This window comes from Leopardus geoffroyi, chromosome D1, assembly GCF_018350155.1.
Source record: "Leopardus geoffroyi isolate Oge1 chromosome D1, O.geoffroyi_Oge1_pat1.0, whole genome shotgun sequence".
Lineage (NCBI taxonomy): Eukaryota > Metazoa > Chordata > Mammalia > Carnivora > Felidae > Leopardus > Leopardus geoffroyi.
Window position 1 is genome coordinate 109,694,497 of NC_059329.1, and position 20,170 is coordinate 109,714,666.

The window sequence follows — 20,170 nt, forward strand, 5'->3', positions numbered from 1 at the left end:
TCAATATGCCAATACGTACTGTCAATCTCTGAGGGAATGCGGAGATGTATATGTGATGTTTCCCAAAAATGTTTGACCATGGAAACCTTATTCCAGGACTATCACCCAGGATTAGTTTACTATGCAACACACTTTGGGAAATGCCACACTAAGCTTCCTGTCTCACTCCTCCTGAGTGTCTTTTGCTTTTTACAGGGGCTGATGTGCTGGCGTTTTGGTTAGCAAACTACAGCATGAGGGCAAAATCTGGCCCTGTGTTGGTAAATACGATTTTATTGGAACACAGCCCTGCCAATGTACCTATACATTGTCTATAATTGCTTTCACACCACAAAAGCAAAATTGAGGCTCATGAGAGAGAACACATAGCTCACAAAGCCTAAAATATTTACTATCTGGCCCTCTACAGAAAAAGTTTGCTGACCTCTGCTGAAGCATTGCTCAACTGGGTTAGGTATAACTTCTGGAGAAGCAGCACCAGAAGAGACGTGAAGCCACACTATGAATGCTACATATAGCACATCTGCTTGGAGGGCCAGGTTAATTCAAAGATAAGCGATTTCAAGCATCATTTTATATTTTAAAACTGGACATACCATGGGGTAGAATGCAAATTTTGCATACATTTCAAAAATAAAATACTTCAAAGAAATTTCTCAGGCCTCAGGCTAGCTAGCACTGCTGCCCCGCATCAGTACACCCTCCCCGACCACCCCAATCCCTCGTACCTAACCAAAATGTTTATGTTCCTCCATTCCAAGGGGAATTTGGGTGGAGATGTTTGAGGAATGCTGTTTTGTTGGGAAACCAAAACAAAGTTGACGTTTGTGTGTCAGCCAACGATGAGTGAAGGCGTTCACACTACCTATGCTATGCCGGCAGGTGAGGCAGGCTGTATCTAAGAGCTCTTTTACCATATCTCACAGAATCAGTACACCAAAAAGGCACATGCAGGCTTCTGAGTTTTTGGGTCAGTCCTGGGCTTGAGTCCTGGATCCCCCACTTAGTACCTTTATGACCCTGGGGAAGCAACTTTACTTACTTGAGCCTTCATTTCCTTAGCACAAAATGGTGATTAACATGCAGGAAAGTGTTCTGAACAAGGTAAGAACTTAATAAGTGTTAACTACTAACATGTCAGCTAAATTTCCTGAATACGTAAAGAGCTCTGAAAAATCAAGAAAAAAATAGTCAAAACCAGTTGAAAAGTGGGCAAAGCGCATGGACGTTTTACAGAGAAGGAAATACAGTTTTTAAACAGAAAAGATGCAACTTCACTCATAAGAGAAATGAGAACACAACTCAAATGAGTTACTGTTTTTCACCTGCTGGATGGTAAAGGTTGAAAAATTTGATAACATTCTGTTGGTGAGAGTGGGGAAAGAAATATACTCATGCAATGTTGATGATACTGCAAATTGTTACCACCAAATGCTTTTGCTTAGACATAATTCCACTTCCAGGAATTTAAACTATAGAAATAGTTGCACATTCTAAATAGGTGAGCAAGGATGTTTTCTAGAACATTTTGCATTTTAAATGTCCATGAATGAGGAACTAGTTAAATAAAATAAAATTACACACCGTGGAATACTATATAGCTATCAAAGAGAATAAGGCAGCTCTATGTGTGTGGATATGGAATGAGCTCAAGGCATGTTACGTGAAATAAGAAATGGGGCAAGAGAGCAGTGTAGGGCGTTACTACTATTGGTGTAGTTATAAACATATGCATAGATAACATAAGCATATATGCTCATATATGTACAGGGTCCCTCTGAACTAGTTCAAACATTAGCCTATGAGGCCTTACATAATCTAACCTACCCCTTGGCATCGTGTTGACTCCTCTGACTCATCTCCCCTGTGCTCCACTGCACCTGCACTGGCCACCTTGCTTTTCTGGAACACTCCAGGCACCCACCTGCCTTAGGGCTGTGCAGTGGGTGTCAACAAAGTTATCCTCCTTGCTTTTCTGGAACACTCTAGGTACCTGCCTGCCTTAGGGCTTTGTAGTGGGTGTCAAGGAGGTTATCCTCAACGTCTACAGGGCTCACTTCTTCCCTCCTTCAAGACGTTGTTCAATCCTTACCTTCCCAGTGAGGCCTGCACTGACCACCCTAATTAAAATGACATCCCTCACCCTGTTTCCTACTCTCCTTTTTCTTTAGTCCACAGTGCTTATCACCTTCTAACATTCTATTATTCTGTGTGCTTAGGTACTATGTTTACGGTTTATGGTCTGTTTCTCCCAAGTAACGTAGGTATATACTCTACGAAGGGTAGGGATCTTTGTTGTTTAGTGATACAGACCAAGCATGTGTCACCTGGTAGGTGCTCGGTGACTATTTGCTGAATAAGAGAATGGAAAGATGCACAAGATCTGGTGATGGTCCCACAGTGGGGGAACTGGGGTATGGGAGGTAGGGATGGGAAGGAGACTCACTTTTCAGTATATACCCTTTTGTTCTTTGTACCACGTGCTTGTGTTAACTGGTAAAAATGTAATACAGATGTTTACCTCTACCAACAGGATCCTAGAAGTGTAAGTAACAAGCTGGACCTAGCCCCTTTATCTGACATATGATGGTCCAGGTACAGAGGAGTTAGGTAATTTGGCTGAGGTTACAAAGCCAGGATTTAAATCCATATTTCCTACTCCAGGGCCCCAGCTCTTTTATTATCATTTTCTTAACGTTTATTCATTTATTTTTGAGGGAGAGCATGCACATGAGTAGGGGAGAGGCTGAGAGAGAAGAAGAAAGAATCCCAAGCAGGCTCCATGCAGTCAGCCCAGAGCCTTACGTGGGGCTCGAGCCCATGAACCGTGAGATCATTACCTGAAATCAAGAGTCAGATGCTTGACTGAGCCACCCTGACACCCCAAGATCAATAGCTCATAAGCATCATGCCACAGAACCTCTTGATTTGGGACTCTAATCAGCCAATTTAATGTAGTATGATAAATGCTAAGCTGAGGTGTTCCAAAGGTGAAGGTTTTCCTCTGACATTTCCCATTACAATGAACTCCAAGGGAGAGTCTCGGTTCTTTTGATATATGAGATTTTGGCTCTATTGTGCATGGCTTGAAATAAAGGGGTATACTGGGCTTCTGGGCTTGGGGATGCATTATGAGAACCTCACGTCAAAATAAAGTATTAATCTCAGTCCCTTGGTAGTTGGAAAACAATGTTCCTGAATCCTGCACTCCTATATCTTCTAATTTTTTTTTTCAACGTTTATTTATTTTTGGGACAGAGAGAGACAGAGCATGAACGGGGGAGGGGCAGAGAGAGAGGGAGACACAGAATCGGAAACAGGCTCCAGGCTCTGAGCCATCAGCCCAGAGCCCGACGTGGGGCTCGAACTCACGGACCGCGAGATCGTGACCTGGCTGAAGTCGGACGCTTAACCGACTGCGCCACCCAGGTGCCCCGTGCACTCCTATATCTTCTAAAGCACCCAAGGGGTCTGGAGGATCTGCTGGATGCTTGGGGGTGAGGGGGGGATGTGAGGGCACTTGGCCTTGTCAAAGAATAATGGGAGTATTCCCAGGAGCTATTAGAGGCTGGCTGCTGAGCTTCTGGAACAGCCCTGGCTGGTGGGAGGCTTTCTGAGCCCGGGCCAGGTGGCGGACCCGTCGCCGCTGCTGTAGCCAGTAGAGCATCTCCACCTTGTCATGCTTCATCTTGTCCAAGTATCGCCGCCCCTTAAAGGTCACTGGCTCACCAAAAACTAACTCAATCTCCTCCAGGAGGGAAGCCAGAGGGGTCTGCACTAGACTGATCTTTCTGTGTAGGTGGCTGCGGAACTGATTCTCCTCCAGGAGGCGACTCAGGTCCATGTCAGTCTTTTGGAAGAAGCGGTTGGGGTCAGAGGCTTGTCGCTCAAACCATTCCAGTTTCCCCATCAACATTTCCCGCAGCTGAATGGGTTTCAGGGCTTGCTCCCAGGCACTCACCAACGAAGGCAGCTGCCTCAGACGAGCGTTGGAGCTGTACTTGATGGCCATGTCCAGCCGATCCTTGTCAGGGACCTCAAGCATGGACCACAGCCGCTCCAGACGCTTCTGCAGATTCAGGATTTTGTAGGGTTCTCCCAGGGCGCCGCTCCTCTTAGTTCCTAGCCTGTGCCCCAGCACGGTGTTCCAGTCCCACTCTCCTGGCACAAAGTCTGGTTCTTCATCTTCCTGCAAGGGAGGTGGGCGCCGAATCTTTATGGACTCTTTGACAGGGGCCTTGACCACCACAGGAACATCCTCTTCATACATTTGGAAGATGACGTGGAGGAAATCTGTCTCCTGGCTGGTGAGGTACTTGAAGTAGTCACTCACAGACAAGGTGGCTTTCCACCAGTTCACCCATGAGGCTTTGTTTGACCACTTCTCCCAGCCTTTGCTTGCTTGCAGTGATGTGAGGGAGGATATCTTATCAGAGGTGGACTGTAAAATGTTTGCTCTCTGGGAATAAAGTCCAGCTAACTTGGGATTGATGACGCGATGCTGTTTTTCTTGATGTAGAAAGGCTGAGGACAGATACGTTGACCAGTCTTTATTGGCTGCAGGCTCAATGAGGGGTCCCTGGTCAAAAGAGAAGTGGTCAAGAGAGACACGGCTCATCAACTCCTTGTAGACCTCCCTGATGTTATTGCCAACAAAGCAACCAACATCCATTTCCTCAATAAGTTTGGGTTCTAGTTCACCAGCCAGGTGGTTGTATAGAACTCCAGCCCTGTCAACGTGGAAGGAGTCCAAAAAGTTTCTCTCAGAGACCTGCACAGCAGCTGCTTGGACCACAACCTGATTTCCTAGCTTCAAAGTAACAGTCACCGGCTGTGGTTGAAATGGAAGGGATTTGGGGCACTGGAGGCCCCACTGCCCAGTGGCTTCTTCCTCTTCAATGCCCTTCAACATTCTCTGCAGCTCCTCCAGGCGATGTGCTGCAGCTGGGCGGTGGGTCAGGGCCCCTAGGAGTGGGGGCAGGCCTGTGTCCAGTGATGAGTAGTGAGTCCTCTCCAATTTCATGTTATTTATCATCTGCTTCAGGTCCTCAGCCACCGTGTCCCCTGCCAGCTCTGGTTTGCTCTCTGGAGCCAGGACCAACGGGGTTAAGGGGCGAGGGGGGAGTGGAGGGACGCCCAATTCATCTGCTAGCTTCCAGCCCTCCCGCAGAGAGGGCATGGACTGGCCCCTCTGTAACTGGGAGCAGAGGGGCCAGTGGGAGGTAGGGGGAGCCCCGCTGGTGGGAGTCACAGAGTACCTGCGCGGTGACACAATGGGTGCGGAACTGAAGTCGCTTTCTCTCTTCTTCTGCACAGAGGACAGCCATTGGAGAGGCTTCTTCTTCTTCAGTTGCGGGATGGACTTCAGTTCCTTCAGTGGATCCAGTTCAGGCTCACTGAGAAACTCCCGCGGGCGGCTGAGTTGGATGAGACAGTTCAGGTTGAGGGTGCAGCACGGTACTTGGGCGAAGCCGGAGCTGTGAAGCAATGGGCTAGGGAAAAGCTTGAAACCCCCGGTGGAGCCTACAGGGCGCAGCTTGTGCATGCCGCGGTGGGCCTGCTCTATCTTCAGCAGGGTGAGGAAGTCGGCGAACAAGCAATGATAGACCTCAGGGCTGGTAAGAAAGATTGTGCAGTCCTTGGCGAGCCTGGCGGTTAAACGGGTGAGCGTGGCTGATTCGGTGAAGACACTTGCGGGGGTCGACATGGTGTTCAGCAGGTGCAGGTAGTGTAGGAAGAGCTGCTCACTGCTGAGCAGCACGTAGACCTGGAGTCGCTTTCGCAGTCTCTGGTTGTTCAAGTGGTTCAGACTAGGTTCGGGGGGAGGCTCCTGCCAGCTGCACTTGAGCTCGTCCAGGATGACCTGAGTGAAACGGAGACGACCTTCGGTAGGCACGCGCACCGCCAGCCCACTATTGGCCAGCCGCTCGGCCACCTGGCGGCACAGAGACTCCGCCGTCAGCCGTGAGACCGGCAAGGGCAGCAGCATCGGCACCTCCGGCGGAAGGCGCTTCTGAGATTCTGAGCATGTCGCCTTGCGGGGGAAGAGCGACAGCGGACACAGCAACCGCTGGTAAAACCGCTGGAGCTCGGGGTCCGGCTTATAGGGCTCCATTTTAGCGCTGGCGGCACAGGAGGTCTGGCCAGAAGAGCGCCGGAGGATACTAAGGCAACCAGGGGTCACTAAGGCAACCAGGGTTCGGATGGCCCGAGTGCGCCTGCGCAGCCGGTGAGTGCCAAAGCTAGACGTGCGGGAGGGGTGTTACGTGCGCGCGCACCAGGAGGCGGGGCAAAATGTGACTTCCGAGGCCCCGCCTCTCCGCGACGCAGTTGGAGGCTTGCATCTGAGACCTCGAGCAGTTCAGGTCTTCTGGCAGGTGACTGGGTCCGGGATGGCTTCGGACTCCGGGGACCGCGGGACCGCCTGCACGGTGAGGGTCGAGGCCTCGTGTGGGAGCCTCTCTGGGCAGAGAGCCTCGGACCCCGGGGTTAACGCAGGAAGAAGGGAAAGAGTAGGCACCTGGGGCGGGGCCTGGGACCTCCCCGGAAAACCGCTTCGAGACTTGCGGGGCTCTTGGCGTTGACGTTGGAGGGTTGGGGTGTTGGTCCCGGAACGATCATGACTGATAATGAGGGCGCTTGAGGAGGGGTCACGTGAAGACGTTTTCCTAGGCCTTCGGGACGGCCATAGGGGAGGTAATGAAGCAGGGTCACGCAGAAGGGGTCCCCAGCTCTCATCTGCGCGTCCCTGACGCCCTTGCAGCTGGAGTTCGCGGTGCAGATGACTTGTGAGAGCTGCGTGGACGCGGTGCGCACGTCCCTACAAGGGGTGGCAGGTAAGAGCCAGAAAAACTGCGGACAGTCTTGAGGCCTCTGGAAGGAGCCGGCAAGTCTCTTGGACCAACCCTACTCCCATTTACAGGTGTAGAAATTGAGACCCAGAGACAGGAAGGAATGTTCTCAGAGTCATACGGAGATGCAGAGGCAGAGCCTAGAGTACAGATCTCAAGCCTGCCCTGCCAGAGCCCTCTACCGGCCCTGACACACTGGTATTGTGCATCTCAGGTGCCCAGGGAATGAGGAGCTAGGCAGAGGATAGATAGCCCCACCTACAGAGGGCGTTCCCTGGATACGGCGGCGGCTCTTGCTTGCCCAACAGCATAATCTTGACAACGCAAACAGCAGCCTTGGCCGTGTTCCATCCCATGCAGCTCCTGATTCTTATAAGCCAGTTAACTGGTCTGGAGGTGACCTTGCACAACAGAAATATCTGAGAGGGCAAAGGCACTGGGAACTGCCTTCCTTTGATTCTGGTAAATGTTCATCCAGTCATTCAGCAGGTATGGACCAGACACTGAGGGCTTTTTAGGGAGAAGTGTTCACAAATGTTTCAGACACAGTCTGCCCTCAGGTAATGATAAGCATGGAAGCCTTGCTCATGGAAGAGCAGTTCTGAGAGGAGATGAATGAGATGGGTTCTGAAGCTAGGGCAGTGATGGCACTTAGCCTGTATAGGGCAGCAGTAGTGGGTAAGGGTATGTGCTCTCGAGTCAGAATGTTTGTGGTCAGATCTCCTCTTTGCCACTGAACGGCACTTAGACTTCATGCATGTTACTACTTGGGCCTGTTTCTTCAGCATTTAAATGGCCATAAGCTACTCTTCAGGACTGTCATGAAGAATAAGTTAGTTAATACATGTAAAGCACTTTAGAAAAATCTTTGGCATGTAGCGAGAGCTCACTAAATCTTAGAAATTATGAGAGGAAGGGCTTACAGGTGGCAATCTGATTGGGCAGAGGCATTCGGGGACAGATATTGAAGCAGAGAGAGAGAGAGAGAGAGAGATTTGCCCTCTCTGGGAGGCCTGGGGCTTTGGAGAAGAGGGTTCTGCTCTTCTCGTAAATAAGTGGGAGAAGCTCCAAGCCCAAGGCTCACTTCCTTGAATCCTTGTCACACGTCCTAGAGTTCCCAGTGGCCTTATGTTTTCTTTCTTACTAGGCTTTGAGCTAAACAAGGGCTGGCCTGGCCTCACTCTGCACCAGCTGCACTGAATCTTGCTCAGCTGGGGAGCCAGCCTTCTTGGTTCAGACCAAGGTCAAGAGTTGAGGAAGTGCATAGTTACAGGGAGCTTCCCACTGGGGCCCTCCCACTTGAGAAACAGAGAATCAGCTCTTAGGAGACCCCAGAAGAGGAACCCACTTGCATGGAAGCCAGTCCATCAGAAAGTCTTGTCTGCTGTATATCTAAAATATATTCAGAAGTTAGCCTCTCTTTTTCCATACATTGGCCTTCACACCAATCCAGGTCACCTTAGCTCTCCCTGAACCACACAAGAACCTCATCTTTGTGCTCCCTGTTGCCTCTGTAGCCCCCTCCAATAGCTTTTCCATACAAAAGCCAAGGTGATTTTTAAAATTGTGACTTAGATGATATCACTGCCCTACTTAAAATCCTCCAGAAGTAATAATGTTTGAGAGCGTCCCATGGGCCAAGCACTGCTCATTTAGGCCTTTAATATTTCTCTGAAGAAGGTAGTAGTATCTCCATTTGCAGATGAACAAACTGAATAGAAAACTCGACAGAGAGGTTGAGTAACTTGGCTAAGGCCACACCTCTAGTATGTGGCAGACTCAGAATTCCAACTCCAGAGTCCACATTTTTTTTTTTTAACGTTTATTTATTTTTGAGACAGAGACAGAGCATGAACAGGGGAGGGGCAGAGAGAGAGGGAGACACGGAATCCGAAACAGGCTCCAGGCTCTGAGCTGTCAGCACAGAGCCCGACACGGGGCTCGAACTCACGGACCGTGAGATCATGACCTGAGCCGAAGTTGGACGCTTAACCGACCGAGCCATCCAGGTACTCCCAGAGTCCACATTCTTAACCACTATACACTGTGGCTTCTCCCAGTGGCCTCCCGTTGCATTAAAGTTAAAATCCACGGGGCGCCTGGGTGGCGCAGTCGGTTAAGCGTCCGACTTCAGCCAGGTCACGATCTCGCGGTCCGTGAGTTCGAGCCCCGCGTCGGGCTCTGGGCTGATGGCTCAGAGCCTGGAGCCTGTTTCCGATTCTGTGTCTCCCTCTCTCTCTGCCCCTCCCCCGTTCATGCTCTGTCTCTCTCTGTCCCAAAAATAAATAAACGTTGAAAAAAAAAAATTAAAAAAAAAAATTAAAATCCAGATTCTTTCCTTTTGGGCCTTGCTTGACTGGTCTCCACTTACAGCTTCATATCTAACTATTCACTTACTTACTTAATTTATTTATTAGAGAGAGAGAATATGCATGAGCAGGGAAGGAAGGACCAGAGGGAGAGAGAGAATCTTAGGCAGGGTCCATGCCCAGTGCGGAGCCCAAAGCAGGACTAAATCTCATGACCCTGAGATCATGACCTGAGCCAAAATCAAAATTGGATGCTTAACCAACTGAGCCACGCTGGCACCCTGTATCTGTTTACTCTCAGCTCTAGCCACATTGGCCTTCCTCTCTTCTTAGAACATGTCAGTGTTGTTCCTGCCTCAAGGTCTTTGCCAGCGTTGTTCCCTCTGTTGGAATACTCTTACCTGACTACATTCAGGCCTTCACTTAGAGGTTCAAGGAGACCTTCCTTGACCAGTCTAAGTGGCTTGGCCCGCATTTGTTCCCATCACCTGTTTCATTGATCACGCTTTTCACTATCTGAAACTCTGTTGTGTGTGTATTGGGCATTTGTGTCCCTGCACTGGAACACGTGCCATTTCATGGGTCAGAGATGTGACCTGACTTGTTCCCTGTGTATTTGCACTGCCTGGAACATGGCACGTGGCAGGTGCTTAGTGTATGCTGGTCAATTAAGGCAAATAAAAAAGTTCCTCACACTGTGTGCTTATCTGAGCCCCAGGAGCCTCAGAACATCAGCCTTAGGGGCTCAACCTTACTTTCTGTGGGGCAAGGGGACCAAACATCAGCTTTGGGGCTGGACAGGCTGCCTTCCAAGCCAGTGGTGCCCCCCTCCCGGCCTCGTCTCCTCACCTGCCAGATGAGGACAGTATCATGATCCTGATGTGTGTCAGACAGAGCACAGCTCTTGGCGTACCCTGGAGTCAGACCACAAGAGTTCCCCCATTACCCTCCCTGTACCCCCTTTGCAGCCATTGGCATCCAAAGGCATCTCTAAGTGGACCCAGAGCGCCCAACGCTTCACAGGCTACCTGGTGGCTCAGGATAAAGTTTTGTTTGAAGTGAGGGCCAGTTTGGTAATTGGAGGGTTTTCTTCTCACAGAGTCACCCTGTACTTGCAGGAGAGGGGATGCATGTGTTCGTCTGATGTCTTACAAATTCTGCCCCTCCCCCGCTCCCCCAACAGTGTCGCTGCTGCTGCAGGGGATCCGAAGACACAAGCCTGTGAGAGAGATTCCTGTGTCTTAGGTGCTACCTCTCCCTGATAGCATTTCCCAGTTTTGCCCCCTGGGCTGTTATTCCCATCTCTGCCTGATGGTTAATCCACAGGGAGTCTGGTTTCGGAGTCTGGCTTCTCCCACAGCCTGTGAGCTCCCTGAGGACAAGGACCAGCGCTTTTCCTGACCCTGGCCTCCTCCATGCCTAGCACACATTTGTTGAAAGAATATGGAGGAGGGAAACCAAAGATGAAGGGAAAACCAGTAGTTCGTGTAGCTTTCAGTTCACAGGGCACCAGCTCAAAAGGGTGAAATGGCTTATTTAACCTTTGTTCTCTGGATGGCCCACGGCTCCCCTGGGCTTTACCCTGCAGAGCAATGGACACATTTACTAAGTTGAAAGCAGAATGGTGGAAGTCCTGCAGGTGAAAGCTGCATTATAGTTCCCAACCCATCACCCGTGTGCTGGCTAAGGGTTTGAGAGCTCTCTTGAAAGGCTTGGGAGGGCCAAATATCTGAGTGAAAGAGAAGCCCCTTCTCTTCCTTCTTTGAGTCGGCTCAGTGGCCCTCAAAGCTAGGCGTGGGTCAGTCATCCCGCAGTCTGTGTGTACATAGGGTCACTTCAGGGATTTGGAGGGCACCTGAGACACACTGACTTTGGAGGCTGACCCCTGTGGACCACACAGAGCTCCTGCACTCACAGGGGACTGTAAGCAGGTGCAGCGTGAGTTACTTGGGGGAAAAGGGAGCTCCTACAGGAGGACAGAGGAGGGGCTGCTTCTCAGGGTGAGCGGAGTGTCTGGGCAGGTTTCCAGAGCTAGGCTGCCTGAGATGAATTCCAGTTCCCTGATTTACTACACCGTGCATTTGAGCAAGGTTCTTAAGTCTCTGCAGTTTTCTCATCTGTAAAACAGGGATGTTAGTACCCACCTCACAGGGTTACTTGAGTATCAAATGAGCTAATATGGGTAGAGTATAAAAAGCCCACAGTACATGTGTGGAAATGTTAGCTCTCATGATGATGGTGATAGCACCTCCCCTTTTATTTATTTTATTTTATTTTATTTTATTTTATTTTATTTTAGGGAGGGAGCACATGTGCACGCAGTAGGGAGGGGCAGAGGGAGAGAAAGAGAGAGAATCTCAAGCAGGCTCCACTCTCAGCACAGAGCCCAATGCAGGGCTCAATCTCTTGACCCTGGAATCATGACCTGATCCAAAATCAAGAGTTGGACACTCAACCGACTGAGCCACCCAGGTGCCCCAGCCCCCCGCCCTTTTAAATTAATTTACTTTGAGAGAGAGGGAGAGAACAGGAGCAGGGGCAGAGTGAGAAGGAAAGAGAGAACCCCAAGCAGGCTCCGTGCTGTCAGTGTGGAGCCTGACATGGGGCTCGATGTCACGAAATGTGAGATTTTGAGCGGAGCCCACACCAAGAGTCTGACATTTAACCACCCAGCCCCCCCCTTTTAGATGTTGTGACAGTTTTGTTGAGAGGTAATTCAGATATCCTAAAGTATACCCATTTTAAGTATACAATTCAGTGGGTTTTTTTTTTTAAATTTTTTTTTTCAACGTTTATTTATTTTTGGGACAGAGAGAGACAGAGCATGAACGGGGGAGGGGCAGAGAGAGAGGGAGACACAGAATCGGAAACAGGCTCCAGGCTCTGAGCCATCAGCCCAGAGCCCGACGCGGGGCTCGAACTCACGGACCTGGCCGAAGTCGGACACTTAACCGACTGCGCCACCCAGGCGCCCCTACAATTCAGTGGTTTTTAATATGATCAGGGTTGTGCAGCCATCACCACTATCAATTGTACATTTCATCCCCTCATGAAGGAATTGTACACTTTGGCGATCACCCTCCTATTCCCCCACCCCCCAATCTGTTGTCTCTATAGGTTTTCCTATTTTGGACGTTTTGTCCATAATGGCATCATCTAATGTGTGGTCTTCTGTGACTGGTTCTCACTTAACATGATATTTTCTAGGTGCATCCCTGTGGTAGCATTATCAGCCCTTTGATTCCTTTTTATCTCTTTATGGTTGAGAAATATTCCATTGTATTGATGCACATTTCCTTTTTTTTTTTTTTTTTTAATGTTTGTTTAGTTTTGAGATAGTACCAGCGGAGGAGGGACGGGGTTGGGGAGGGGTGGGACAGAGGATCCGAAGCAGGCTCCACGCTGACAGAAGTGAGCCTGATGTGGGGCTTGAACCCATGAACCATGAGATCATGACCTGAGCCTAAGTTGGACGCTCAATCGGCTGAGCCACACGGGCGCCCCTGGATGCACATTCATCAGTTGATGGGCATGTGGGTTGTTTTCTCCTCTGGGCTATCATAAATAATGAAATACTGATGGCCCACTTTTATGAAAACATCTTAAGTAATTACCTGTGTTTCTTAAGTTACAAATAACTCCTGGCTTATAACAGGGACACACGATAACCCTGGAGGTGAGGTGGCATTATCCCCACTTTATTTATAAAGACACAGACTCAGAGAGGTTGAGGGCCTTTAACAGCCAGCAGGCAGCTTCCCAGCTTGCCTCCAGCCGTGGGGAGGTTGGTGAAGATGAGGATGGGGTGTCAGCCCTCTGCTGCCCGTGCCCCCCCTCTCCCCACAGGTGTCCAGAGTGTGGAGGTGCAGTTGGAGAACCAGATGGTCCTGGTGCAGACCACCCTGCCCAGCCAGGAGGTGCAGGCCCTTTTAGAAGGCACAGGGCGGCAGGCGGTGCTCAAGGGCATGGGCAGTGGCCTATTGCGTGAGTAGCCGCTACAGCCCTGGCCTTGGCTTCTCTGGGAGGGAGGGGGCTGGTACACATCTAAACCGTAGGATTTGGGGGTTGGGGGTTCAGGTGGCCTTGGGGAAGGCATGAGAGTTATGCGGGGCTCTCTCCTTCCCCTTTTTGAGCTGATGAAGGTGTGGGGCTGAGGTGGCGAGCCAGCCCAGGTGTCTTGATACCTTGCAGAGAATCTGGGGGCAGCAGTTGCCATTCTGGAGGGGCCTGGCCCTGTGCAAGGGGTGGTGCGCTTCCTACAGCTGACCCCCGAGCGCTGCCTCATCGAGGGGACCATTGATGGCCTGGAGCCTGGGCCGCACGGACTCCACGTCCATCAGTTTGGGGACCTCACAGGGAACTGCAGCAGGTAAGTCATCTGTAACTTCCCCGGTGGCATCTTCATTCCCCCAGTTGTGCACCCACTCCGTGCAGAGGCTGTGTTCGGCCATCTACACAGGCTTTCACACTTGTTCCTCACAAGTACTGTAAGGCACGTACACACACACCCAGTCTACAGATGAGGAAACTGAGGCTCAGTCAAAGGCCCCAGGGCATGTACATGGTAGGGTGGGATTTGAACCTTGATATTCCTGCTCGTAGCCACCTTACTGCCTCTGAGAAGGAAGTAACTCCTACTAGACACAGAAGGGCAGGTCTCCATGTCATGGTGTTTGTCATGCTGCGATGCAATTAGTTGCTTACTCATCTGTGTCTCCCCCAAAAGTTTATTGAGGGCAGAACCCACATCTGATTCTTCTCAGTGCCCTCAACCCAGAGCCTGGTACAGAGTAAGTCTGTTTGCTGAGTGAGTGGGTGAAATAAATAGAGAGGATGGCCTGCGAGCCACTGTTTTGCTGCCCTCCTGCTTACCTTTTGTTCTTAGCTGTGGAGACCACTTTAACCCTGATGGAGCATCTCATGGGGGCCCCGAGGACTCTGACCGGGTAAGTGTCCATCTGGGTGAAGTTTAGGCTGCAAGGGGGCCCGAGGCCTCAGGCAGGGCAGGTTGCTCCTGGGGCGTTAGCAGACAATTCCATTTTGGTGGGGTCCCCTCATTTTATTTGGTTCCAATTTAGAAACATTGACCCTCCCTGTGGTTGAGGCCTGACCCCAAGAGCTCACAGTCTGGTGAGGGAGACCCTTGAGGACCCCATGGTGGCAGAGCAGTGAGATGACCCTTGCAGGAGCCTGTGGGAGGCCCCGGGAGCCCAGGGCAAGCACCCGATCCAGCCTGAACCCAAGGACATGGGCAGTGGGAGAAAGCTTTCTGGAGAACTGAAGGTGTGGAAGTTGAAGATTTTGCCTGAACTAAAAAGGCCGTTTCTGATGGTGCAACTCCCAGCTTGGAGTTTTGTTTTTCACCAGAGAATTGTTTCCCGTCGGCAGTGAGTTCTATGCTGCCTTGGTTTTTGCTTATCTGAGTATTGCTTGTTCTGTTAGTTATTCCACAGTTTCCTGTAAGTTAACTCAGGTTTTTCCTTAGGTAAATTGGGTTATTATTTTTTTTTTAATTTTTGTTAATGTTTATTCAGTTTTGAGAGACAGAGGCAGAGCATGAGCGGGGAAGGGGCAGAGAGAGAGGGAGACACAGAATCTGAAGCAGGCTCCAGGCTCTGAACTGTCGGCACAGAGCCTGACGTGGGGCTCGAACTCACGGACCGTGAGATCATGACCTGAGCCGAAGCCGGACGCTCAACCGACTGAGCCACCCAGGCGCCCCAGATTGGGTTATTTTTAATGCTATAATCTATCATGGAAGGTTTCAAACATTCCAAAGGAGAGAAACTTGTCCTAAACTCCCGTGTCCCTATCACCCAGTTTCAACAGTGACCAATTCATGGCCAGTGTTTTTTGTTTTTTTTTTTTAATGTTTATTTTTGAGAGACAGAGACAGAGCATGAGTCGGGGAGGGGCAGAGAGCAAGGGAAACACAGAATCTGAAGCAGGCTCCAGGCTCCAGGTTGTCAGCACAGAGCCCGACATGGGGCTTGAACTCACAAACCGTGTGATCATGACCTGAGCCGAAGTCGGACGCTTAACCGACTGAGCCACCCAGGTGCCCCGTGGCCAGTCATTTTTCATCTACACCTCCAGCCTTTCTCCACCATTATTTTGAAGCAAATCAAGACATCGTTTCATGTAATTAAGGTCGGTTTATTTTTAACAAGAAACCTAATACTGCCACAGAGAATGGAAAACCGGTACTTGTAGCCATAAGAGCAGGGTCATTGCAAAAATGACCATTGGAGGCCAACTAAACGTTAGTGCAGTCCTGCTGGGTTCTGGCCTGCAAGGTCTGAGAACTGAGGAAGGCCTGCTTTTTCTCCTTTATGTGGAGATTAGTGAATGTTAGAGAAGGTGTTGAAGACTGAATTAAACCTTTGTCCTGGGTGTCATCCAGGATGATTGCCCTCACTCAGGGATTTAATGTTTCCTAACACCCGGTCACATCTCCTTCACTTCTGGGGTATGTGTTCCCTCTGCATTCGGAGATTCAGTACCAGGGCAGGCTCTGGGGCCTGGTCCCTCTCCCAGGACCTGGCAGCCCCTCTTTACACCCTCCCAGGACTCACAGGCTTCCTGGATTTGTAATTTCTATCTGATGAAGGTTTGTAGCCTTCTGCCACAGGACAAATGAAGCTATGGTACATGTTTCTTAACTCATGTACCTGATTTCTTGGACTTTTGACAGCTCCCTCACATTTCCGATGGTCAAAAGTTTGACTCCTTTCCCCTCCCACCCTGGGAAGCCAGAGAAGGGTTTCTGTCGGGTCCACTGTGTGGTGCTGTGTTTGTGCCCCGTGTAGCAGTGACCTATCACTGTGAATCAAATCATTCCCAACTTGGGGGTTTAAAACAACAAGCATTCATCTCCATTTCTCCGGAGCAGGAACATGGGTGCAGCTTAGCTGGGGGCCTCTGGCTTGGGGTGACTATAATCAAGGTGTTGGCTGGGGCTGCAATCATCACAAGGCTCATGTCACTGTTGGCAGGCCTTGGGTCCTCCCTGGCTGTTGGCCAGAGACATCAGTCCTTTGCCACGTGGGCCTCTTCCTAGGGCAGCTCACAACAGGGCAGCTGGGCTTCCCCCAGAGCGAGTACGCAACAGAGGGCATCCAAGACGGAACCATTCTATCTTTGTAACCTAGCCTAGTAAGTGATGCTAAGTCTAGCACGTGCACAGTGGAAGAACACAGAGGGACGTCAGTACAGGGAAGGTGCATCTTAGAGCACCTCGAGCCTTGCAAGGTGCTGCGCAAGAATTAAGCAGGTGAAGAACAGAGAGTGGGAATGTCAGGCACAGATGGGTGGGGGTGGGGGTGGGGGCGACTCCATAGGCAGAGGCCCTGCGGCATGAACCAACAGGGAGCAGTTGGGAACTGGCAGCACTATGTCTGTTAGGGAGTGGAGACCGGAAGGGTGAGAGACCAACTTGCAGCCTTGCTGTAGCCCAGGCCCCCTCAGGGCGGGGGATGGGAAGGGGCTGGGGCCAGCTGCTCTACTGTCCACAGGTCCTTGATGGAGATAAAGACTTGAGCAAGAGCTGGGCTGCCAAGGCTGCCATGGTGACTGACAAGTTCCTTTTGGATTTCTGCATCTGCTTTTGCCCAGCTGGAAGTGAATTCAGTGTGGGGGTTTACACCAGAGCCTGGCTGTCCCTTTGCACCTCTCGTAACTGGTCCCCAAGCTGCCTTCCCTTCTCTTGCCTCCCCCCAATCCTTCCTCTTCATGCGCTGTGCTAAAGGTTGCCCCAAAGCACAGAGTAACCATGCCATGCCCCTGCCCAAAGCCCTTCTTGGCTCCCCAGCACCTAAGGGCATAGACCCTGGCCAGCTGCTTGGTGTGACATTCAAGGCCCTGCGGCCCAGTTCTACTTGCCCAAGTGCAGGGGCAGGAGTGGATAGTGCTGCTGGGTCATGCCTCTTGAGCCGTATTGCTAGGCTGCTTGCTCTCTCAGCCCAATCCTGAAGATGCTCCTCAAGGCTCAGTATCACCTCCCCTTCCTTGATCTTTCTGCCATAAAGGCCCCCACTGCAGGATAACAAAAAGTGCCAGGTGTAAGCAGCAGATGTCTCTCTGGAAAACAAGATAAAGCAGAAGTGGCACTTCTTGCTGCTTGTCACCCCCGTCCCCCAGTGACATGCTTTGTGACCATTCTTCACAGCAAAGCCATGTGCACCAGCCCGCACAGGCACAGGCACTTGCTTCTGCCTAAAGCGTCCGATTGGGCACAATTTATCTGTACAGACGTGGGCTTCTGTGACTTACCAGTAAGGTCCAGTCACCTGCAAACCTACTCACTGCCGTACTAACTCTGTGTTTCATAATCGCTAGTCTGTTCGACGTCTTGTCTCCCCACCATGCTTCGAGCTCCTTGAGGGTGAGGACTGCATGTGCACGCTACAGCATGCCAGCAAAGTGTGTCTGATGGAGGAAGTGCTTGGTATATGTGTTAGGACATTTTTTATTACCTGCAAAGGGAAAAGGTAGGCAGAGCCAACTTCTGGGAGAGGGCAGGATAGGCTCCTTGCTCCCTGTGTTTCTTCTCTGTGTTCCTGGAGGCTGGGAGTCAGGGACCAGTGCTGGCTGCTTCCTGTGGTCAGGAAGCCAAACCTGGCCAACTTAAGCCCAGGGGAATTGCATGCAGACCGCCAAGGGCTTAGAGTCAACAAGAGGCTGGAGAACGGGGCTTGTAAAGAAGAAGGAACCAGCCTGGCTTTTGAGGCTGGGTTGCAGGGAGGGTGACAACCTTGTAGGAGAAACAGTCTGGTCCAGTGGGCATGACTTCCTAGGAAGGGGGTCACTGGCCAGGATTTCAGTCCCAGGGAGGGAGTGTCTAGTTGCCATCCTGTGTCCTGGGCCATTCCTTATCTTGCCAGACTGCACCCAGAGGAGGGCACTGATACTTTTGGGGAAGGGGAATCAGATACTGGGAAGCCAGAACCTGGTGGCTGTGCCCCATGTGCCCCTCTCCTCACCCCTGTATGTCACCGCAGCACCGAGGAGACCTGGGGAATGTCTGCGCTGACACTGATGGCCGAGCTGTCTTCAGGATAGAGGATGAGCAGCTGAAGGTGAGGTGGAAAAGAGGGTGGGGACCTTTCCTAACAGGTCCGCTGTCTGAGGCTGTTATCTGCCCTCAAAGGTGTGGGATGTGATTGGCCGAAGCCTGGTCATCGATGAGGGAGAAGACGACCTGGGCCGGGGTGGCCATCCCTTATCCAAGGTCACAGGGAACTCAGGAGAGAGGTGAGTGATGCCACCCCCGGCAGGAGGCTGTGCTGTGCCAGCGGCGCACGGGCAGCCCTGCAGGAGCCCAGACCAGTTTACAGCGCCCGCTCCTGACCACACATTCTTCCTCAGGTTGGCCTGTGGCATCATTGCGCGCTCCGCTGGCCTTTTCCAGAACCCCAAGCAGATCTGCTCCTGCGACGGCCTCACTATCTGGGAGGAGCGACACCGGCCCATCGCTGGTGAGGGACGAAAGGAGCCGGCCAAGTCCCCTGCCCACCTCTGAGCACGGCCTCAGCCTCGGATGTGTGACTGTTCTCCCAGCTGAGCACCTCCACTTGCAGAGAGCAGGCAGGGAGGCCCTGCTTGCCCAGTCCCAGGAGAACTCGGGTACAGGGTGTGTGGGGTTGCTGTGATGGCGCCTTGGCAAATTAAAGTTTTATTTTCATACGGAACGTCGGCTTTTGTCCGTGTCCCAACAACGTCTCTTTATGGCCTTGGTGAACACGGTTCCCCTACCTGTCTCCTCCCTTTGAGGACCACCTCTTAGCTTTGGAGCCAAGCAAAACTGGATTCAAATCCACACACTTCCCGAGGGCTGCGTCCTCCTCCTCAGGGTCAGTGCTGGGCCCCAGCACTCATATTTCTGTCAGGGCAGATCCTGCTTTAGTTCCTCCCTGAGGATGGACCCGTAACATAGGAATACGGGGGCTGCAGGCGGCCCTCTTCTCCCCGCCTTGTCAACTGAGTATCAGAAAAAGACTGTCTGCTGAGGAGAGGGATGAGGCAGACGCACAGGGAGAACCTGAGAGTTGTTGGATAATGCCAGACGCTCCAGGGTCCCCACTCTGGGCCTTTCCTGTGGCCAGCTACTTCCTGACCGGGGAGGGGGGGGCGGTCAAGAGACACTCCTGGATTTTCCCCATGCAGAGCCCCCTCCCCCCTTTTGAAATTAATCTGGCTTGAGTTGATTACTCACAAGTAAAAGAGTCTTAATTAATCTAATAAAGTGCTTGGCGCAGAACGTGGCTCATGGGAGGTCAAGGGAGCAGTGGCTGTGCATCCGAGGCCAAATGGGGCCCCTGGAAGCTGCCCAGCCCAGCCCCTCCTCTCACAGGGATGGCCAATATCCAAGGACCAATGTGTGGGGCCAGGGTTTCTGGGCCTCCCCACTTACCGTTTTGCCCCCCTGCCCTTCCCCCCGCTGGACCTTGTCATGCTTGCTCATCCATGACAAAACGGGGTTTTTTTGACACAGTGGACTGTCCGAATACAAACTCTGCCCCTTACCCTGCCTTCTTGGAACCGGGCAGGCGGTTTTACAGTTAGCTGGCCTTGGCTAAGATGGGCCTGGCTCTGCTCCCACTCCCCCCGGCCTTGCCTGTTGTTCGGTCACGGCTGCTGGCTTTGCCTCCAGCCCCAGCCCTTGAACCCTGCTCTTTCTTGCCCTATGCTGCCAAACCCATGCTTGTTGCTTTCCAGCTCCCTTGATTCCTGGGAACCACCCTTTTAAGCATGGGGCCCAGGCTGTCTCCCCTATTCTTCCTCCAGAGCATTGCAAGAGCTGCCCCTGGATGCTGCCCACAGCCAGCCCCTGGCCTCCTCCCACCTCCCTTCTGGAGTGACAGCTGGAATTAACCCTGTTATGACTAAACCTCTTAACAAACCGAAGGGAGCAACACCCCCATTAGCTTTTCTCTCTTCTAAACCTTTTTCCCCCCATCTTCTAAACTCTTAAACGTGTAGTGTTCAAACTTTGGTTTAAAACCACAGAAC

The 20,170-nt window shown here is 51.4% G+C and overlaps 2 protein-coding genes across 2 annotated transcripts; one reads left to right on the forward strand and one right to left on the reverse strand.

Moving 5' to 3' along the window:
- Nucleotides 1-3,452: 3,452 nt before the first annotated feature.
- CCDC87 (coiled-coil domain containing 87) lies at nt 3,453-6,229 on the reverse strand. The gene is given in 2 exon segments (XM_045485954.1): nt 3,453-3,585; nt 3,587-6,229. Coding segments are annotated over 2 exon segments (2,553 nt in total). The 5' UTR covers nt 6,116-6,229; the 3' UTR covers nt 3,453-3,561.
- Nucleotides 6,230-6,296: 67 nt separating this feature from the next.
- CCS (copper chaperone for superoxide dismutase) lies at nt 6,297-18,845 on the forward strand. The gene is made up of 8 exons (XM_045485955.1): nt 6,297-6,431; nt 6,764-6,836; nt 13,007-13,144; nt 13,352-13,529; nt 14,046-14,106; nt 18,160-18,237; nt 18,309-18,412; nt 18,527-18,845. The coding sequence occupies exons 1-8, from the start codon at nt 6,393-6,395 to the stop codon at nt 18,678-18,680; spliced, it is 825 nt and encodes a 274-aa protein (XP_045341911.1). The 5' UTR covers nt 6,297-6,392; the 3' UTR covers nt 18,681-18,845.
- Nucleotides 18,846-20,170: the final 1,325 nt, after the last annotated feature.